This window comes from Camponotus vicinus, unplaced genomic scaffold (assembly GCF_025532165.1).
Source record: "Camponotus vicinus isolate PSW18456_S1 unplaced genomic scaffold, iyCamVici1.0 SCAF_2, whole genome shotgun sequence".
Taxonomy (NCBI): domain Eukaryota; kingdom Metazoa; phylum Arthropoda; class Insecta; order Hymenoptera; family Formicidae; genus Camponotus; species Camponotus vicinus.
The window spans coordinates 8,664,089-8,685,092 of NW_028141956.1; the positions used below are offsets into that span (position 1 = coordinate 8,664,089).

At 33.5% G+C, this 21,004-nt stretch overlaps 1 protein-coding gene and 1 long non-coding RNA gene across 4 annotated transcripts in view; one reads left to right on the forward strand and one right to left on the reverse strand.

Annotated features, from left to right (window-relative positions):
• Positions 1–6,354, reverse strand: part of Myc (bHLH transcription factor Myc) — a 30,569-nt gene extending 24,215 nt beyond the window's left edge. For 2 of the 3 annotated variants that reach the window (XM_083090581.1, XM_083090575.1), the window contains exon 1: positions 5,527–6,354. In XM_083090581.1, the coding sequence (XP_082946707.1) occupies positions 5,527–5,656 (130 nt within the window). In that variant the 5' untranslated portion in view covers positions 5,657–6,354. Of the gene's footprint in view, positions 1–1,642; positions 1,709–5,526 lie in introns of all 3 variants that reach the window. The other variant, XM_083090578.1, reaches the window with a different exon arrangement.
• Positions 1–21,004, forward strand: part of LOC145966492 (uncharacterized) — a 35,357-nt gene that overhangs the window by 8,623 nt on the left and 5,730 nt on the right. The gene's annotated exons all lie outside the window — the stretch shown is intronic.

Here is a 21,004-nt window from a genome sequence, read left to right on the forward strand (position 1 = left end):
AGATACATGCAATCCTTAACGTTACTTTCTAACCAAGCACGTGCAGCCTCAGCGAGCATCCAACATCTCTTTCCAATCTATGTAATTCGATCTGCTATAGTATTTCGTAACCAAGAAACGCGTGGTACAGCTTGCCATGCGAATGAGTATCTACATTTGTACACGTGCAATTTATACATGCATCTACTAAATATTTTCCTTGGTAATTGATTAGAACAATTAATTAGAACAATCGATCGAATATTCAATATTTTTTATTCATTTAAAATATATAAATAAAATATATAATAATAAATATATAAATAAAAAAACAAGAAATATATGATTATATAACGTAGTTAATTTCTTTTATAATACTAAATATAGATAATTATCTGAGATCAACGCAATACTTGATTTTCAAAGGTTTAATTTGAGAGATCTAAGCAAGCAAAATGCGAAAGTAATATCGTAAATAAAATACAGCTATCCAAGATATGCGGAAGAGCCAGTTATATTACACGATGACTCATTTCTTCTAGCATGTGTGTATGTATCTCACGTGCTGGGGGATTCGAAATTGCAATTTCATCTAAATAGACGGGAAACTACAAACAGATGATGTGTGCGGGCGGCTTGCGTATGAATCGCAATTAAAAAGATTAATCTACCGATATTTATTAATTCTAGCATACATCTTTCTTTCTCTCGATTTCTCATACAATTTTACTAAATCTTTAATATATTTATAATAATATTATAAATATATTATAATTTATGAATATTTATGAATATAGCTCGTGTTACATATTCGTTTCAATTATTTTCCTAAATAAATTCATTATGTTAATTCATTATGTTAAGATAATGACAATTACCGTATCCGTTTGTACTTTACGATCGATTCATTTCTTAACAGCACATAATAAATAAGACATGATAAAAATGTGACAGTTCTCAGAGAAAGTAAGGGATAGAATTGATGGATCTATTTAATGTTGAAAAAAAGACAATAAGACCTACTTTAGTGATATACATCGCATGCAATTTAAAAAATAATATATATATAAAATATTATTTAAAAAAGAAGCAATAAAAAAAATAAAAAAGTAAAATTGCAAAAAAATTAAAATAAGACATGCAAAGGAAAATGAAGAAAAAAGCATTTTAAAAAAGCATAAAAAAAGCATTAAAAAAAAGCATTAGAGAGAGAGAGAGATCAAATATAACATATCTATCTTATTATTTTAATGTATTTTATTAATATGAAAAATTGTAATAATCTTATTTAAAAAACTACTTAAAAAATTTAATAAATGTAACTTGCGCAAATACAGTTAAAAAATATATTATATATAACTAGTCTTTATATTCTCTAATTTCACATGTTTTGGACAATATTGACAGTTTCGGAGTTGACGAAGAAGAAATTTAAAGGTAACGATGTAAGAGATCACCTTAGAACAGCCTTGAGAGGCAAAGAAAGATTACTTCAGGATGAAAAAAGATAAACTGCTCCCGTTCATAGAAACTATCACGCCGACAACAAATGATCGCGCAAGCAAACAAACGTGTATGAGAATCGAAACCATGTAATTTGGCTATCACGTTCACGTAAGATATTGTGAAAATGCAATTTTTTATAAAAGTAAGAAAAACATACTTTCTCTCTCTCTTTCCTTCTCCCTCTCTTGTTAATATGTATTCAAAATATAAGAAGAAAAATTGCCTGCAAAAAAAAAAAATTCATTAAATATATATTTGTTTATCTTGTCATATCGCTTGTACAATGTATTTGCTATAAAAATAAAAATAAATATAAATATAAAAATAAAAATAAATATAAAAATAAAAATAAATTTTAAAAATAAATTTTAAAAAATTAAAGTAAAAGTAATAAAACTTAAAAATTGCAAAACATATATATGTATAAATTCACGAATAAATTAATCACGAATAATGCTATTAGTTTGAGCATTTTAATGTCCAAATATCTTTGGAGTATAATAAATAAATATCTTTGTGGCATTTTCGTATCTGTCAGTAGAATCAGTAATCAAAATCGTTGTGAATACCGTATAAGCACATTCTAATATTATATAAATTATAATATCGCCATATATGGTAGATAATGTTTAAATGTCAAATTCGTCAATATCGAATTTTGCACTGTAAAATTTTTGCTAAAAAAATGTATATAAAACAAAAAGATATTTTTCTTATACAAGAATTTGAAGCTATCAATTGATTTTACGACCCCATTCAATCTAAACGTTACTGTCAGATATCTGTCAGATAGAAAGATATCAAATCTCAGATTTCCTCCCATATGATCCATTGACACCGTTTTCGATTTTATACTTTCGCGATAAATGACAATAGAATTAATTTATTTAACGCGCAGGAAATATTTTAATCTTCCCATCTCTCGGACGGATTGTCGTGTTGATTTCAATCAATTGTTTAAAAGTCTAATTAGAATTATGTGAGATTATATAAAATGATAAAAAATGCTATTTTTTATTACATAACCGTTATCTTATTTGATTTGCGATAACTTAAATATAGTTGATTGTAACTTGCATATAAATAGATGAGACAGGTCAGTAACACAGCATCACATGCACACACACGTATAGAGATAGACTAGTATTATGACGTCATAGAGATAGGTCACGGAATTCACAGCGATACAATTTTTTTTTTAGATTGCGATAAAAAAGTCCTACTCAATTTTTTAAAATGCTATTTTTCTTTATACGAAAATACTTTTAAACATTTTTATAAACAAACTGAACATTGAATTTATATTATCGATGGAATAAAAATTACCTAGTACACGCATTATCTGATATGAAATAAAGTTGAAATATAACTTTTAATAGATCCCACCTGTTCAAACCCACTCAAATTTAATTTCCTGAGTTTTGCCGACCACCGGAATTTATCCCCCTTTATTCGCGCGCGCGACACTTCGGGTCCAAGGACATAGGCTGGACGTAGGCTCTATCAACGATCTCTCCCCTTTAGGAAAAGCAATTTCACCGGCGGTGCAAAATCGCCCGAATGTGTCCGCGTCTGCGCGCGCGCATTCGACGCGGAGAGAAATTATTCGTGTGATCTGATAAGGGGCCGCTCTCGTCCGGACTTTCGAAAATGTACAACGCACACACACGCAACGACACGATCGGCAATCGAACGTCTTCCTCGCTGCCTACGCAAGTCGCGAGGAACGAAAAACCGGTCCAAGTTTAGATAGGTAGATATAGGTATAGGTAGATAGGTACAATGCCCGGACGTTATCGCTCGAGCGTATAACGAGTCGACAACTTTTCCCCGTCGAATGTTAATTATATATATAAGGGCGAGGTGTGGAAAAGGCGCGCTCGGAATGGCGAAAAATTGACACGCTCGATCGCTCGTCGATTAAAGAGACCGGGATCACGCGCTTTTTTATCGTTGATCGATGAAAGCGCAACGCGCGCCGCGTGAACGATTATTTTTTTATTTTTTTTTGTTATCGTGCCAACCGACTTTATCACTCCACGTGTCAAACGCCATCGGTATGTCGCTGAATAATCGGGTCAAAGTTATGCTCGCAAAAACAGATTGGCAATTCTCGGAAAGCTCAGAAAATAGAGTTCAAATCAGAGTTGCAGAAATAAATGAAAGGTACATTAGAGGAGCTTTTAGGGTAATTAGTGGACTTTTCGAAGTAATTGCACGTGATTTTCGAAGAAAAAAAAATACACGCATATTTTTTTTCTCCACAGATAGTTACACGAATTAATAAACACGAATGAATTTTATAAACATTATAAAATCGGAAAAGAGGAGAGAGGAAGATATCCAATTATTTTGCACTTCAAAATTAAAAAAAAAATCTACTCTAACAGTTTTTAAATACATAAATATTTTTCTCCAAAAGTTAACTGAATTAATAAATGTACGTGGCGAGAAAAATGTAAACGCGTTCAAGATGAGTCTGAGACTAGATAATTATTTACTTCTTATTATTTTTAATAATTAAATAAATGCAACAATATTCTTCCTCCTTTCCTTCCAAATGAGTACACAAATAGGCGAAAGGAAAGACTCGTATATTCCTCGTGAATTCTTTGAAAATCAACGAGTATGAGTGTCAGGATTCCCGACTACTTTCATACTCAATTAGATCCCGGGTATAATAGCGCTTTGACGTTCCGTTGCGGACGCTATTATTTACGAGGGAGAAACGTCCTCGCGGACGTCGACCGGACGAGCAAAAGAGATTTGTCGCGAGAGGCGATTCACGTCGCTTGTCTTGGAAAAGGCGGCGGGGGTCCTCTTCGCGTGTAAATAAAACTTGCATTATCGCCCTCGGATCGGGCCTACGCCGTCCGTTTGTTTCCGCTCGCGAAGCAACGCGAACGTCTCGCCGGCAATAACTCCGTCACGCTCCGTAAAGAGCTTTTAAAGAACGTTAAATCGGATTCCTACGAGCGAGCGCACACGTCATATTCATTCCCATCGATTCCCGATAAACTCAATACGAGTCGAGCGCGAGACAGGTAGGGAAGTTCGATGAACCGTTGGCGAAAGCACGAACAAAATAATCGAGTAAAACTTAGACGTTGCACATGTATTATATATTTTCTAATCGTGAATTTCTTTAATCTCTTTTTCATCCCGATTATGAATTAAACTCTGATTATGATATCTAAATAGGAGAAGGGAAAAGTAAAAGGAGAACCCGAAGTCTCGTCTCGGAGATTCCCACGTCGCGGATGAACCTCTCGCGATTGATCTTATAATCGAGCGAAATTCGAGCCGGATGTATAACACCGCCCTGCCCTTACGAGGGAAACGGTTGTCTCGTATATGTTACATTCAACAAAATATTCTCGCAACTACAATCTTTCTCTAGACGCGAAAAATTAATTGAGGTAGATGAATAATTAGCAAATACTGTGATATGTTTTGCACTTGATCTAAATGATAGACAAAATTTATTTTTATTTTATTTATTTATATTGGAATTGTTAGTGAAATTTAGAAAGAAAGTCTCTTGATGGCTTATCCATGTTGAGGCTAATCAAACGTGTTAGAAAGAAAAATCATTTCTGAAAAAAGGATCACTTTAGCTGTAATATCGAAACTCGGATTAAACCAATGTATGATTAACATTTGACAGTAGAATCTGAATTTGCGAAAAAGCGACTATTAGAGACTGCTACTGTAAATTTCACCGAGAAGATTCTAGCAGACGGAAAAAATAATAGAGGTAAATTTTTGGTGCCAAAGAAACAGCATTTTTTCGAGCGTAGCCGGAGGATAAATAAGGAGCACGCGAGATTCGCCCCGCGAATGGATAAGCCGCCTTCCGAGACAGTTCGCGATCTCATCGATCGCGGACGCGCCGGCCGAGAATAGACGCGCTCCGGATCGAGGGAGCGCCGCGACGCCGAGCGTCACCGCCCACGCGCGCCTTGCGGCGCGGCGCGTCGCGTCGCGATGAGGTCGCGTGGAAGAGGCGCGGCGCGAACGAGATATACGACACATACGAACCTTTGCCAGTCTTCATGTCCTCTAGAGCCCACACCATGTCCTTCTCGCCCGTGGTAGACTCCTTGAGCATTTCTTCCATCTGTGCAAAATATATGGTTTCGCATTCGTCCAACAGGCTGTATGATTCCATTATTAATATCCGATCGATATCCACTAAGATGATTCAATCGACTGTATTGAACACACTCTGCACTTCACTCCGATCACTCTTCGACAAGACACGTTCGAGAGATTTTATTTCAACTATAATATCATATATATATATATATATATATATTTATATATAAATATATTATTTCCTTTATTATTTCTCTTTCATTCTATTTACACTCGTGTAAACTTTTTCACCGTCCCTTTTCTCGTACTCGCCGCACGCGAAACGAAGTTGTGCGCGAACGTGAAGCTGCGCGCACGCGCACCCACGGCTAAATTCACGAGAGTCGCGTAAAATCAAGCGCTTCCACAATCAAGCGTGTATCTATTCTATAGTATCCGGTGTTCTTGCCGGTTATACGTCCTGCTCGTTTTCCCAGTACTGTCACGCTGAAACGACACACTACTACTGACACGATCACTACAACAATTGCTACGATTAAAGTTGCTACCGCTACTGCTGCTGCCACTATCGTACTGTGTCAGGCAAGGGATGAATTTCATTCTCGGCGCGATTACGGAACCAATGGCTATCCCTTACACTGAGATTGGGGGAGGGAGTCAATGAGGAAATCAATTTAGGCACCGGTGGCTATCTCTTGTACTGTCACGCGCGCGCTGCCGACGATTCGTGAAAACACGACCCTCGTTCCAAAGCCAGTCAGAGGCGACTGAACACTCTTCCAATCGTGAGTATAGAAGTATATATGTTCCATCTCCGCACTTTCCCCCACCACCGCGCTCTTCGCTCCCGCCAGGGACGTCGCCCGTTCCACTGCGCCTGCGCAGCGAACGATAGACGCCGCAGTACTTTGGGCAAGGTTGTTGCAATACATGTATATACGAAAGTTGAACGGAGGTTATATGATATTATCCTAATTATTATAATATTTATTATAATATCCTTTGTTGGCAATATCACGGAGAAATCTCGATCAGTAAGTTGATAAAATTTAAAACTCCTCGAGTTCCCGATAATAACAAGTATGTTGTACGTTTCACTTTTTGAAAAAACTGTATTGTTTATATTTTCAGCCTTCTTTTTTTCAATCTTTAAAAAAAATATTTACGTTAAAAATTTCCCCTCTAGCTAGATACACTTTACATTTTGAATAGAGAATCAGTTATTTCTTATTTTAATTTTAATGCTTCACTAATTGCGAAAAATATGAAAACTGAAACATTTTTCTTTGTCTAGAAATAAGCCATAATTTCTATCAAACGTTTGATTATTTTTATCAAATTACAAGCAGTTATAATAAATTGTAAATTCTTGTTAAGTTTTAACATACATAATTGTGCGCTCAAGATGAACGGTCCAAAAATGGTCTTGCAATGTAACAGGCTAATTTTAATTACAATTCTAAGATCGAAATATTGTAAATATATATAAATATCTAATTGCAATTCTCCGAGACCGAAATATTATAAATATATATAAATATTTAATATTTTTTTTTAATACAAATTTAATTTTATACTTATTTTAGAGCTATTTTGCGCGATTATTATTATATTTTAGCATTAAGAAAATTTTTAATTTTTTCAATAGTATTGTACCAAGCCGAATTTGTTAATTAATATTTATATCTATACATGTTATCATTCATTTCATCGATGAGTCTAGCTTTTCGTAGTCGTATCTGCTTTTGATAATCGCGTCATGTTTGATAATGAAAATCGTTTATCGCTGACGTGCCATTACATTAATGAGGGGAAAATTCTATTCTATTCTCTCAAACATGATTTTGTTTCGTACTTTTCCTTTCTTTCTCTCTATCTCTTCTTTGTACAAAATATCTCTTATTTCATTTGACATTTTATCTAAAGAAATAACTGATAACGATTCAATACCTTTCTCACGATCACCGATATCTTGAAAAAGTTTAGTTGCTCTCTGAGTAAACGAAAATATTTGCTTAAAGCTATGACCTCATCCTTATCGTTACAAAGCTCGCAGCTTCCTTAGATAGCGAAAGAAAGTTTAATTTAATGCATTCCAAGGAAGAGAAATTTTTTTTTAAATACAAATTTAATTTTATACTTATCTTTGAGCTACTTATTTTAGAGATATTTTGCGCAATTATTATTATATCTTAGCATTAAGAGAATAATTTTTTCAATAGTTATAGCACAGATTAAGTCGAATTTGTTAATTGATATTTATATCTATATTATTCAGTATCAATGATTCTAGCTTTTCGTAGTCGTGTCTGCTTTTGGAAATCACGTCGTGTTTGATAATCGAAATCGTGATTACGTGCTCTTGTTCGTCGAAAAGTTTGCACGCATCCTTGATACACATTGAGGCGTCCAGCATCGAGCTATCGCAGCTTATTGTTTCCGACACAGCGGAGGGCCGCCGTGTTTACGACGACGGGCAGGTAATGGACTCTTTTGTGCAGTCGCGATATACGTTATGGTCTTCGCGTATAGGCATACGCACGTATGTACGCACGTCGTCCGCGCGTAGAGCCGGTCATGGGAGAAACGCGACGGACGCCGCACGCGGAGCGTGGTTGCGGTCGGCAACCTGTCGGGAACCTGTACGGATTTAATGCTCCGTCGTCGCGGAGAGAGCGTCTGGAATTGCGGGGTCGTCGTGTGTATCATCTCTTCTCATGACGCGCTCCTTCGAAGCGAATTTTCTGACGTCGCACTTTTTTCGTGATCGCCAAAATGTGCAAGCTCCTCGGAATTTTCCAAATCCTCCTCCGCCCCATACATTAGAATGTACGTTCACAAGGCTTTTTGTGAACAGACGGCAAATTTCTTAAAGTATGCTCGGTCCGTTAAAGAAATTTTGATTTATGGCTTATATTCTTTTACGATAAAACTGTATACTTTCCTAAAGCTTGGAAATTAAAACACAAAGGACTTTGAATTTTCTATGTGTATTGTGTAGACCCTAAAAAAACCTTGAAAATATGGATATTGATGGTTTTAGGACTTAGAATAAAGCTGTTTGTTCACAAAAAACTGTTCTTTACGTTCAGCCGAAATTTTGATTTATGACTGAACTGAAAAATTCAAAAACGATTTTTTTGAAACTAAGCATCAATAGCTAATACTGAATAATGTTAAATAAAAAAAAAGAAATGGAGCCGATTAACCGAGGTGCAGGTTAATGAGTTTTAAATAGTCATACGAGATAACATACCTTCACCACTTCATAGCTATGTCACGATTCCATTATCATCTTCCATCAGATTACGAATATTGTAATGCGGGCAAGCGTGCTGTTCGGTTATTATGAATCTACGCATTATGCGTCCGGCCTTTTCAACGTAACCCAATAACGATTTCCTTTTGTTGCGCGATGCATTTCCGAAGGAATTGCAAACACACGTGTGCTAAATAATAATGCTTCTGTTTATGTTTCATGCTTCACAAAATAAAATTATTCTTCATATCTTGATGATTTCTCTACAACTCATTCAAAAAATATTTTGTTAATGTAGATAAATTTCTACTGTAGATATTATACTGTAGATTACTGTAGATATTTCTAATGTAGATATTACAATAAAAATTTATCACTATTTTTATATCTAGAATTATTCATAGCAATAAATTCTAGTATTACTTTCTAGCAAATTTAAGTTCCATTGCCAAATATTAAGTACTGTAATTGATAAATATGAAAAATGATTTTTCTCTGTACCGTATATAATCAAATTTTATAACAAAACAATTCAGATATAAATTCTGTGTCTGTCACTTAAATTGATTCAGTGTGAAACATACGTGATATTATAGTATTTACTAATCATTCTCAGTTAATTTTTTGCCTAGAAAATTGCTATAATTGCGAGATTTATTTTAAGAGCTGATTATAATAGACAGTTTTTTTATAAAATATAATAAAAATATGTGTATAGATTACAACTTCATAGAGAACCTTTACGTTGACATATTCAAATTTTAAAATTATTTCAAAAGCTATTGGTCTCAATATTAAGTAAACAAAAATCGAAAAATTGATTAATGATTAAAATTAAAGTCACGAGTATTAGCCTGTTTTACGATACACGATTGCAGATACATATAATTGTGACGGAATTTCTGAACTTTTCGCAATTACATGAACGCCTACGTTTCTCTCTTTCATACAAAGTTGTTGGTCGAATGTTCCGCCCGCGCGATTAGAAATGTTCGAAGCGGAACAAATCACATAGTGTGTAGGCGTCAAATCAACAGAGGCATCCTTGAGGATAACTTACTGTTTACATCCGGATTATTGATATCCACGGAAAAGCCCGCAATTCCAGGTCACTGGAGCTCGTTGTGGGCGTATAATTTGCCAACTTATTATCATTGTGTGTCGCGGCCTATCGCGTTGTCATTCCGAAACGATAAATTAGCACTTGTCATTTTTCCAACATTGCGACGTTGATGACCAAGCGTCTCGTGGTCCGCACCGAGAAGCCCTTGACACATAATGTTGTGCAATACAACGGTGCGGAAAAAATGACGTCGATAGCGTCGCGTTATATCACATTCAAGGGCCGCCTGTGACAGGCATACATGAATGTTTCTTGTGAATCTTTGTCGAAACGAAAAATATTAATCAGCAAGCGTTATTACACATGGGATATTAATGTGTCGATTAAAGGTACTTTTCTGAAGAATTATCAATGTTTCTTCTAACTCGAATTAAAAGAAGCGCGTTTCCTTATGAGTTTGCTGCCATAATATAATATTAAACAATATGCGAAAAAATTCTCTTTACATATAGAAATTTATATAAATATATTAATTTCCAATTAATTTATGTATTTGATAATTAGTTTCTGCAATCTTTTGATATGTATTAGGCCTCACATTTATAAATGAAAATTAGCATAAATTCGTTTATTTGAAATGTCTTTCTAAATATACGTGCTTAAGTTTAGGATCGTTTAAAGTATTAAAGGAAAAATAAATATGTTTACATATATATATTTAACATTCATTTATTAGAAACGTCTTTCCGAATATTTTCATTATTATTTTTTTTTTAATAAACACATTTACCCCTTTATTACTGACATATTTATTACATATATAATTATGTTGTTAGATCACTAAACGTTAAGTAAATGGATTAAATATAAGTAAATGTGCTTAAACATATATAATTGCCTTACGTCTAAATGTTTTTTCTACAAGTGAATGCAATCGTTTCACGCTTACGTATATTTAAAAAATAAAATAAAATAAAAATAAAGTCAGAGCTCTGATATATCGGGTACCACAACGAACCGGGACACTCCTGATAAGTGGGGGATCGTGCTCAACATCGAGAGCTGCCTTGAATATTTTACAATAATTACGATATCTTTCTCTCTCTCCGCGCGAAAAAAAGATCACGTGATGTCGCGTATCACCAATTTAATAGGAAACTTCCGATCGAACTCGCGATATCTGTCACGTCGTACTTCGAGAGATTTTTCGCTTCCGATGACGATGTCTCGGGACTACTTTAGTCGGCGTATTTGGGAGAGACGCGGTTGTGTTGCCAAGTGATAACTCCAAGACGCTCGTGGACAGATCAAATGCGAAACGCTCATTTCGAATCGCGGAGGATCAAATTTTTCCCTTTGATGATATCGGCGTCCTACTTTTGTAAGAAGATACCTAACGGAGTTTAGCGGAGATTCTTTATATATATATTCTTTATATATGATCTCGTTATCTCGTTCTCTTTTACATTTACAACATATTCTATTTATATCCATGTAATATCTATATATATCTTTTTTATTTAAGAGTAATTTAATTTCTTAAGTCTCTCTCTCGGTGCTCTTGCCGAGATTAATATTGTGAATCGGGTCTCGAGCTGTTCACGCAAGCGTGGATAAATGACACTTCATTTTGCAGATGATATATTTACTGTCTGCGCGAGTGTCTCGACGAGATATCAGATTCAAATGATATCGATTTGCCTAAATAAAAAAAAAAATGATTACGTGATACCAGCTGTAATAAAGCAGACGATAACACGTATAACACATTGACATTGCGGCGCGGCAAAGCAGGATGGTTTTTTTTTCGCCGCGTCCTCAAACAACGCGGCACTCGTATTTCACGGACCATTCGGTTATTTATGCATTAGGCACTCGATATCGCGGACGTACAAAAAAGCCTGCAGTATCTCACTGCGGACCGGATGGAAAAAAGGGATCGTGGCGGAGGTCGATAAGGAGCCGGAGGTCAAGTAAGAGATTTGACGTTTTTTTAATCTATCCCGGCCTGGGAACCACGTTCACACTCTGACAAATCGTGATATTTATAAGAGCGACAATTTGTCGCGAAACAGATTACATTTGTAAGGATAAACACACTTATCTCAAATGTAGGAGTTCATATGATTTTTTTCTCGTGTTTTAAGAGAGCACTTTTTATCAATCGTTGCAACAGACAGGATGCGATAAGTAGATTTAGGTGTAGTAGGCATAGTAGGATGCGATAAGTAGATTTAGGTGTAGTAGGTATAAATAGATTTAGGCGATAGTAGTTGATAGGTAGATTTCATGAATTTTTTAATAATTTATAAATATAAAAATTAATAAATTAATTTACGCAATTTTTATAGGAATCAAAATTGAATTTTTCGACAGAGAATTTGCCAAATCTGCTAAAATTTAAATTGTGCATGTATGTAATTGTAACGATATAAATGTATTTTTTACTCAGATATTTTTTAAACTAATATTTTTTAAATCAATAGGATGACTATCTCTTGACAATGTACGAGTTTCGGAAGACTAGCTGATCAGATTTGTACGGATTACGTTCGATTTATGATTGAGTTTGTAGGTTTGCGAGGCATTTAAATATCGATCGACAACAATTGGATTGTGCAAAAGCGTGATAGTGGTTCGAAAATAAAACTGTTTGGAAAAGGATAGGAGGTGGAGATAGATGACCCTCGCAACACTCGGCCTCTAAAAGTCTAGATTGAAACATGAGAACTCTGAAAATTGATCCAGTTTTAGAGATAGAATCGTCGCGGTACTATACAAAGACCCTAATCTCGACAAGACGTAACTTTCATTCATTGGATTATTACTCCGTGACGCATAATTTTACATCTCCTAATCATCTTTTCATTAACGCGAAATTTAAAAATCCGTGATATTTTGATTTTTAATTTGAAATAAATTTTCAATTTTTATGTGAACGATCAAGAAAGTAGAGTGTATTTCATGTTTTATATGTTTATTTGTAAATTTTAATAAAGAACAAATTATCATATTGTTTGCATAACAAACTATTTTTCATTAATTATTTTTTCAGTATGAGAAAATCACGTATATGATATTTTAATCATAATGCAATTATTCAACAGATAAATAAAAGTTATTATTGATGATGTAGATAAATTTAAATCACATGCACATAAATGTTTCTTCGTTTTTAAATGTGACTGAAATATAATTATATGTATACATATATAGAATAGACAGATATAATATATGTAGTTATTCCAAAAACCGCATTGAAGAATCATGCTATGGAACTGGTTCGGCTAGATCAAAATATATTACAAGGATGTAGCTCTTTATTTTCACGGTTGAAATGCAAAAAAGGAGATAACAAACACGGATGGTTATAGGTGAAGAAGTTATGCTGTTGTCGAGGCGTTAAAGTTTAAAGTAGTCCAAACGTAATGCAAACAACGAGAAAGAGTAATATGACGTAAGACTACAGTTGTCAAGATCGAAAAAAAGCACACAAGATTATTTCGATATAAATTATTTCAATATAGTTTTTAATTATATATATGATGAAATATTAATCAAACTTGTAAATTGAATTTATTTCTTTACATTAATCGAATATTAGTACTTAATTATAAATATTATTTAACTTGGGAGATAAAATAATTGTTACTTGATAAAATGATTAAGTTTTCAATGTGTATTTGCGTTTTTTTAAAATATTAACTTGCAATTAAAACAATCCTATTATATGAATTTGAAGACACGAACTTATGTACACTCTCTCTTTCTCTCTTTCTTAGACTCATCAATATAATATATATCATACAATAACTTTCTAAAGAAAACTTTCTAAAGAAAAACTTTCTAAAGAAAATTTAAGTTTTAGAATTTACAATAGGCAAAAGTTTCAATTGTTCACTTCAATGCTTAAATTCGGCACTAAACCATTAAACATTAGGTTCAACACTAAACCATTAAACACTAGGTTCGGCACTAAACCATTAAACATTAGGTTCTTTGAGCTGGTTTTTAAATTTTCCATTGTAAACAAAAATTTAAAAAATAGAAATTATCTCGGACGCATAGCTAATTTAGAACTGCAACATTTTTAAAAACATTATAAAAAAATGTTTGGAGGACAAAATGCTCTTTGAATCATTTATTATACAAAGGAATAGCGGGGGAGGATTCTGGAAAAGTCGAAAATCTGTATTTTCTACAAACAACTTCTGATGGTTTATGAAAGGACAAGTCGCAAGACGGCGGATTTCTATACCTATCGAAACTCAGGAAGGTCCGAAATAGACATTGTCACAGTGACAGTGACAGATTTTGCAGTTTCCTACGAAACTCGAAAAATGTAGGTACATCTGCGTTCGCATTTTCCAACAGCTCGCTTAATTTCTTCTCGATCGAAATTTTTTTTAGCTTCGCATAAAAAAAAGAATATTGTAAAAACAATATTTCTTTACATTATCGATCGTCTTGCATCTTAAATACATATTAGATATATATTGTTAGATATTTTTTTCTATTATCTATATAAAATAATTATGTTCAGAAAATTTTCGCTTTAAAAATGATTTTTTTGTATAGGACTTTGAACTATATATATTGCTCGGTATTAATTGTAACAAAAAAATCTGTATTATTTAATTATATATTTCTAAATTTGTAATATATCATATTACAAATTATGTTTTAGTTAAAAATTATAAAAGTAAAAATTTCTGAAACAATGTATGTGTCTTTTTGAAAATCTATCTGATTTCGAAATCCTCCATAAAGCTATTCATTTTTCAAGATAACAAACGTTAAATATATAGATAACAAATCAAAGTTAAATATATAGATAATATATAGATAACAAATATAAATAATGAGTCAAAGTTAAAACATATTTTTATTTCTGTTTCTATTTTCTTTTCGGAAAGCAGCATATCTAATAAAACATAAAGATTGCTATAATTCTTAAATGTCTTACAAGCCTCTCCCTAATTTTTTTCGCAATTTTTTCGTCAACGTCTGCTGCGATCTTGTATCTCAACATATGTATCTCAACATCCGAGACGTTAAAAAAAAAACTATTCTCGTCCAAACAGAGAGAGCGAGCATTTTGTATGAAAGATTCATCTCGGTCTCTTTTATACATTGCATAAGGGATTGATCAGCTTTGGCTCGTTATCCCTGGCGAGTCACCTCTTATCCACCCATCTCTTCGCTTGGTTACCGTCTCGAATCCTCCTCTTTCGTGCCACCTCGGCCGTCGTAGTAGCGGCGGTACGCACGATTGTGATTCCTTTCATTCATTAATCCGCGCTCGCCGCACTATGTGCTTACTGACAGCAATAAGTATCCGCGGTCGGCTCAGACGGAAGATAGTGAAAGATGGAGGTGGCGGCGGCGGCGGCTATGACGGCTGTGAGGAAGAGAAGGAAGAGGAGACTACGAGAGATGTGTGGTGGTGGAAGGTCAGTTTGTTCAAGCATGCACGTTCTCCGAATCCTTCTCTGCCCTTCTCTCTTCCTCATCGACGCCGTCTTTCTTTCGTCTCTCTCTTTCTTCTTCCATATGTATATCTTTTCCTCTCGTTCGAACCTTCGCACCTCTCTTCTCTATCTCGTATGAACAACCGGATAGCAGATGACCGCGCGCGCAAGGTCAACCAGCGTCTGCCGCCATCCGACGGATTTGTCAGCGGTGACGTCATGAGTAACGATGACCCTTAAATTAAATAAGACAGCTAATCGACCTCGTGATTACACAGCGTCGCGAGAAAATTCGGAGCTCTTTTGTCTTTTATTCCTCATTAAAGTAACATGCTGTAAGATTCGCAACACACTTTCCAAGATTGTATCCTTTAATGAAATTGAGATCAATTTATTTCTTTTTAAAGCTATTAATCACCGAGATATAATTATTAAATTACTTATAATAAAATTTTGAAAATTCATCATTTTTTTGCGTTATTTTTCTTCTCAAAAATATATTAATATTGCTTTTATTTTTGATATTTTAATAACAGAATTATTTGCGAATCTTAAATATTAACAATTTAAACAGTAAAATTATGAGTTTAGATACAATACTAATTTTTGTGATTCGGTAAGAATGTTTCTAATTGTATAGATAAATACATCATACTTTTTTGAAGACAAGAAGCACACACACACACACGCGACAATTTATTTCACAAACAATAACTTTTGATTTATAACATTTGAAGATATCTCCGACATATGTATCTTCGGCTTGAAAGGAATTTATACATCTATAATATACATATTATACTATATTATAATCTTATTCATATCATCGATTGGAAAACGATGATTTATTAAATTATACAGGGTGTCTCTAAAGCTTAATTCAATCCTTGGATCTCGGAAACGGCTTTAGATATGCAAAAACGTTTCAGACAAAAGTTAGTAGGATATTAAGGGAGATAGATGGTGAAAATATAAGCTTGACTTTGAGTAACTTTTTCAAGGCCAAGTCAATGTGATTGACGTTTTCTTAAATGGAACCCTCCTTTTTCATTGCATATTCTTATAACTTTTGTCGAGACGTTTTCAGAACATTATAATAAAGTATTTCTTTATTAAGTTTTTTATATTAAGTACTTTACGAGTTATGAGATTTGAAATAATTTTTTAATTTTACATAAACTATAAAATCTCGTAAAATATTCATTTTTCAATTATCTTACCTCAATACTTTTATACACAAAATAATGAGAGGAATCAATTGGTGTAAAGAAAACACATAATTGTTTGAAAAAAAATATGTAATTTGCAATAAGCAGCTACATGTTTTTTTTTAAAGAACAATTATGTGTTTTCTTTACATCAATTAATTCCTCTCATTATTTTGTGCATAAAAGTATTGAGGTAAGATAATCGAAAAATGAATATTTTACGAGATATTTTATAGTTTATGTAAAATTAAAAAATTATTTCAAACCTCATAATTCAAAAATAAAAACTTAATAAAAAATACTTTATTATTATTGGTTTAGCCATTTTTTCCGACATCCTTCTTAGTTCTAATGATAAAAAAATGAAAAAAATTTGAATTTTTCGGTGAATTCTTATTTAAGTTCTTATCCTTCTTATACTAATCTTTTTTCCTATGGTCGCAAAAAATTCCCAGGAAGGAGACAAAAGTGTGTAAGATAATACAAAACTGAAACGACTTCAGTACCGTAGTCTTCCTTTGAAAAAAAAAGACAAAAAAAAGAATTTTTTAAAGAAGAAATCTAAACGGATTTTCGAGGAGCATAAAGTTAGGATTACGTTAGGTTAAGGACAAGCCGGTTCTCGGTTAAGAGCAGGTTGGTTAAGTTAGGGACATAACCTGGTTTAGGATTTATGTTAAGGCAAAGGGAAGTTGGAGACCGGTTTATTTTGCATTTTGGCACAACGTCAAATATGAGTTAACCATACGATCAGCTCGTAAAGTCGAATATAATAAGAAAGTAAATAATAAACTAAAATAATATGTAGAGTGACACATATTAGTTTTTATGAGAATTATTTTGAAATAATTTTTTTTTGGATTAACACAAATTGCATAAGATTTAAAATAAAAGTATAATCGATATTGCATGGAGGAGGGGAAAAACGGAATTTATTTAACATATTCATACGCTATTGTTTGCTTTTCCAAGTAACAACGTCGACACTACTTTCAAAGTATCGTCTAATAACTGTTACACATCATGATTAAATTTCAAACATACGTTATCGTAAACGTATTATATCAAGATTACATATAATCGTAAAATTCTTGAAAGATACATCGAATTCAATAATAATAATAGTTTAATAGTAATATTATTTATCTAATATCTATTTTATTCTATTTTATTATCTATTTTATATCTTCTGATTATATCTATTTTATATTTAATATTATTTATTTAATATCTATTTTATATTTCAGTGATATTATTTATCTAATATCTATTTTATATGTGATAACGAGCCAATTGTCAACCTCTAGATAATATTAATGAAGTTTAAAACAATTCTGTTTGTCTTCCTTTTAAATTTTATGGGATAAAATTTTCATATCTATAAAGATCGTTTGTGCGTATTTTTGTGAATTATATCGATTGATCATTTTAAGAAGTATAATTCAGGAAATTCCGATATACAACATGTTTTATAAATCTGTATCTGATTTTTTGATATGCGATAATCTTTTGATAGCACAAATTGTTTTTATAATTGAATAAAAAAGGATATCCTTTTAAAATGAGGATTTTGGATCCTCGTTTGATATTAATGTTATTTCAATGATTTAATGATCAGTATTTATCAGATAAATGTGAATATCAGGTGTAGCGAGAGAGAGTCTTTATAACATCAAATATTTATTTTAGAATTATATAATTCGCGGTAATGAGAATATATGAACAGTATAATCTCTTCGATAATATTGAAAAGTAAATATAGAAACACCGTGATCAATTTATCAAATTATGTGGATTTATAAACAAAGCTATCCCACTTAATTAAATTATTAAGCAATTCAGAAGATGTAATATTTACAAAATTCTATGTATATAGTTCGCTTCATTATTTCAAAATGACTTATATGATAATTTTAATAACGAGATTGGCAAATCTTATAACGATAAATTTATTTGGAGATAAATTCGAATTTTTTAAAATTATGATATCTCCTTTTTATATAAAGAAAACCTCACAGTATTGCAGAAAACGTCAATTTTCGGTATTTTTATTTGCGGTCAGAAAATCACACTTTGTTTCAATGGCGATCTCGTGATGATTACGTTGACAAAGTGGCAAAGACAAGAAGCTGGTACGATAAACGCGTCACATGAGATGCAGCCACCTAGAGATTTGACAAGTGTTTTCGCTCTAGAAAACAGTAGGGAAAAAGAATACAAGACAATAGAATAGAGAAAGAGATGGAGAAAACATTGCAGGAAAGAAGCACTGTAAAAGTGTCGAGATGCGCAGAGATCTGGAAATATCATTTTACGGGATCGTCACTTGAGATTGTGGGCGTCGGGGAAAGAAGGAATTTTGACAGACGAGAGAGGAAGGCGACGATATTGATGTAAGGATTTTTTCTTTCGCAATTCGCATAACGGCTTATACCGTTTTATGAATCTGACAATCGGGATAATTTCCATAGAAATAATCTCCTAGACTGTCCATTTCTTAGGCTGGCGCTTCTCGCTTTAAAATAAATGGTTGCTTTCTCAACAAAATCTCAGGTAGAGAGATGGCGGCGGGAGAAGTTGCCAAAGGCTTCGGAAAGGACGAGATACTTAGAAGAAGGGTCTACGGGATTTTGCAACACGGCACGCGGGTGCGGAAATGTCGACCGGAGGGATTAACAAAGAAGAATAACAAGCCGGTCGCTCAATGAGACGTCTATGGACTCTGAGTCGCCGCTTAAAAAGACACATGCGAGGAGAGCGGTGAGAAAAACGCATCGGTGCAGACCAAGAGCGCCGGTGTCCTCCAAGGATAATAAGAGTATCGTGATATCGAAAAAATTGCATGTTCACGTAAGACAATTTAAATCTATTTTCTTATTAGTATGTGTGCGTAGAACGGATCTCGTAGTTTCATTCCGATGCACGACCTTTCGATAGAAGAAGCGCGTTATTCGACGCAAATACGCGGAAAATAATGCAACGATAGGGTGAGAGACGAGTAAATACTAACTGGAACAGGTTGCCGTTAGCTACAATTGGGAATTGGAAAGCTGCTAGAAATCGCGCGAGAGTTTAGGAACTGTATGACAAATTAAAGAAAGAAACAAATTGAGAAGAAGAGAGAGAAAAAAGAGACAAAATGACAGAGTTTCAAGTACAATTTCAAATGTAACTGAACGAGCGGAATCTGCATGCAAAATTGTTAGTGAATGCTCAATTTAAGTAAATTTTATTTACGAGGCTAACGAGATTCCCCTCGATATTAGTTCTGGTCTAACATTATTCCAGTTGTCTAGCCGGTCCTATAAATCTTATTCCTAGACGGTACTGTTAGATGGAAGACTTTCGATACCCAGTAATACGTGTGGTGTGTACGTGTATGTGTATGCCTATCTTTCATTCCGTATTTACCCACTGTCTTTCTATCAGTAAAATGAATAAGCCGCATCAAGTAGTCAAAGATAAGGTAATTAAATAACTGATTGGAATTTCTTCTTTGGAAAGTTTTTGACAATCTATCTTATCGAGTTGGCCAAAAATGTGAGCGAGAAGAGCGCATTTTACGGTGCAAAATCATACAAATATATTTTTATAAGATTCCGTTATACTGCTTGAAGCAGCAGTCTACATTGTGTGACTTGAACAATAGAATTCTATACAAAGCTCTCTCGTCATTCATTTCAAAGCCATTTCATGTCCTTGTGAACCAACGCGCCACGATGTCGTTGCGCGATAATTCGATTATCTTCAAGACTCTCGAGGTGCGATCTAGATTTCAGGCAAATTGGATGATAGACGCCGGTGATACTAATTAGTAATCATTTGTTGCACAAAATTATCCAAGATGTCTGCGCTTAACTTTCTCTAACCGAGAATTAGAACAATTATTTGAATATTTGATATTTGAATTGTAAAGATGCTTCCTTGATGTAGCGTTGACTTACGATGTTTCAAACTGATCAATTTTCTTCCTCGTTTCCTTGCAAATAAAAATTTCTCTTTTTATTACAGTATACATTGGGAGAAGCATTTATTTTATTACAGTACGTATATTGCTCGACACTGACCTTCGTCCGAATTAAACCATAAATTGTTTCGGGGACCGGGATATGGGTAAGGTTTCTTGCCGTTTTGTCGGCTTCCGGTGCGAGCTTTTGATGTTAGTGACAAAGGAGAAGACAACAATGCACATAGCACAGCATGTTTTTTTCGTAAAACGGAAACAATATTTTTTAGATGGCTATAGATAGCATGCAAACGACTGTTGGAAGGTTTGGGAAAAAGGAATACCTGTTTCACAAATAAATATTTTCGAGGCTTCGATTTCGAAAATAAATGTTGATTAATAAATAGTGATTGATTATTGCTCTATTATCATCTTGTAACGGAATAATTTTTGTTCTATATTTATATAAAATGC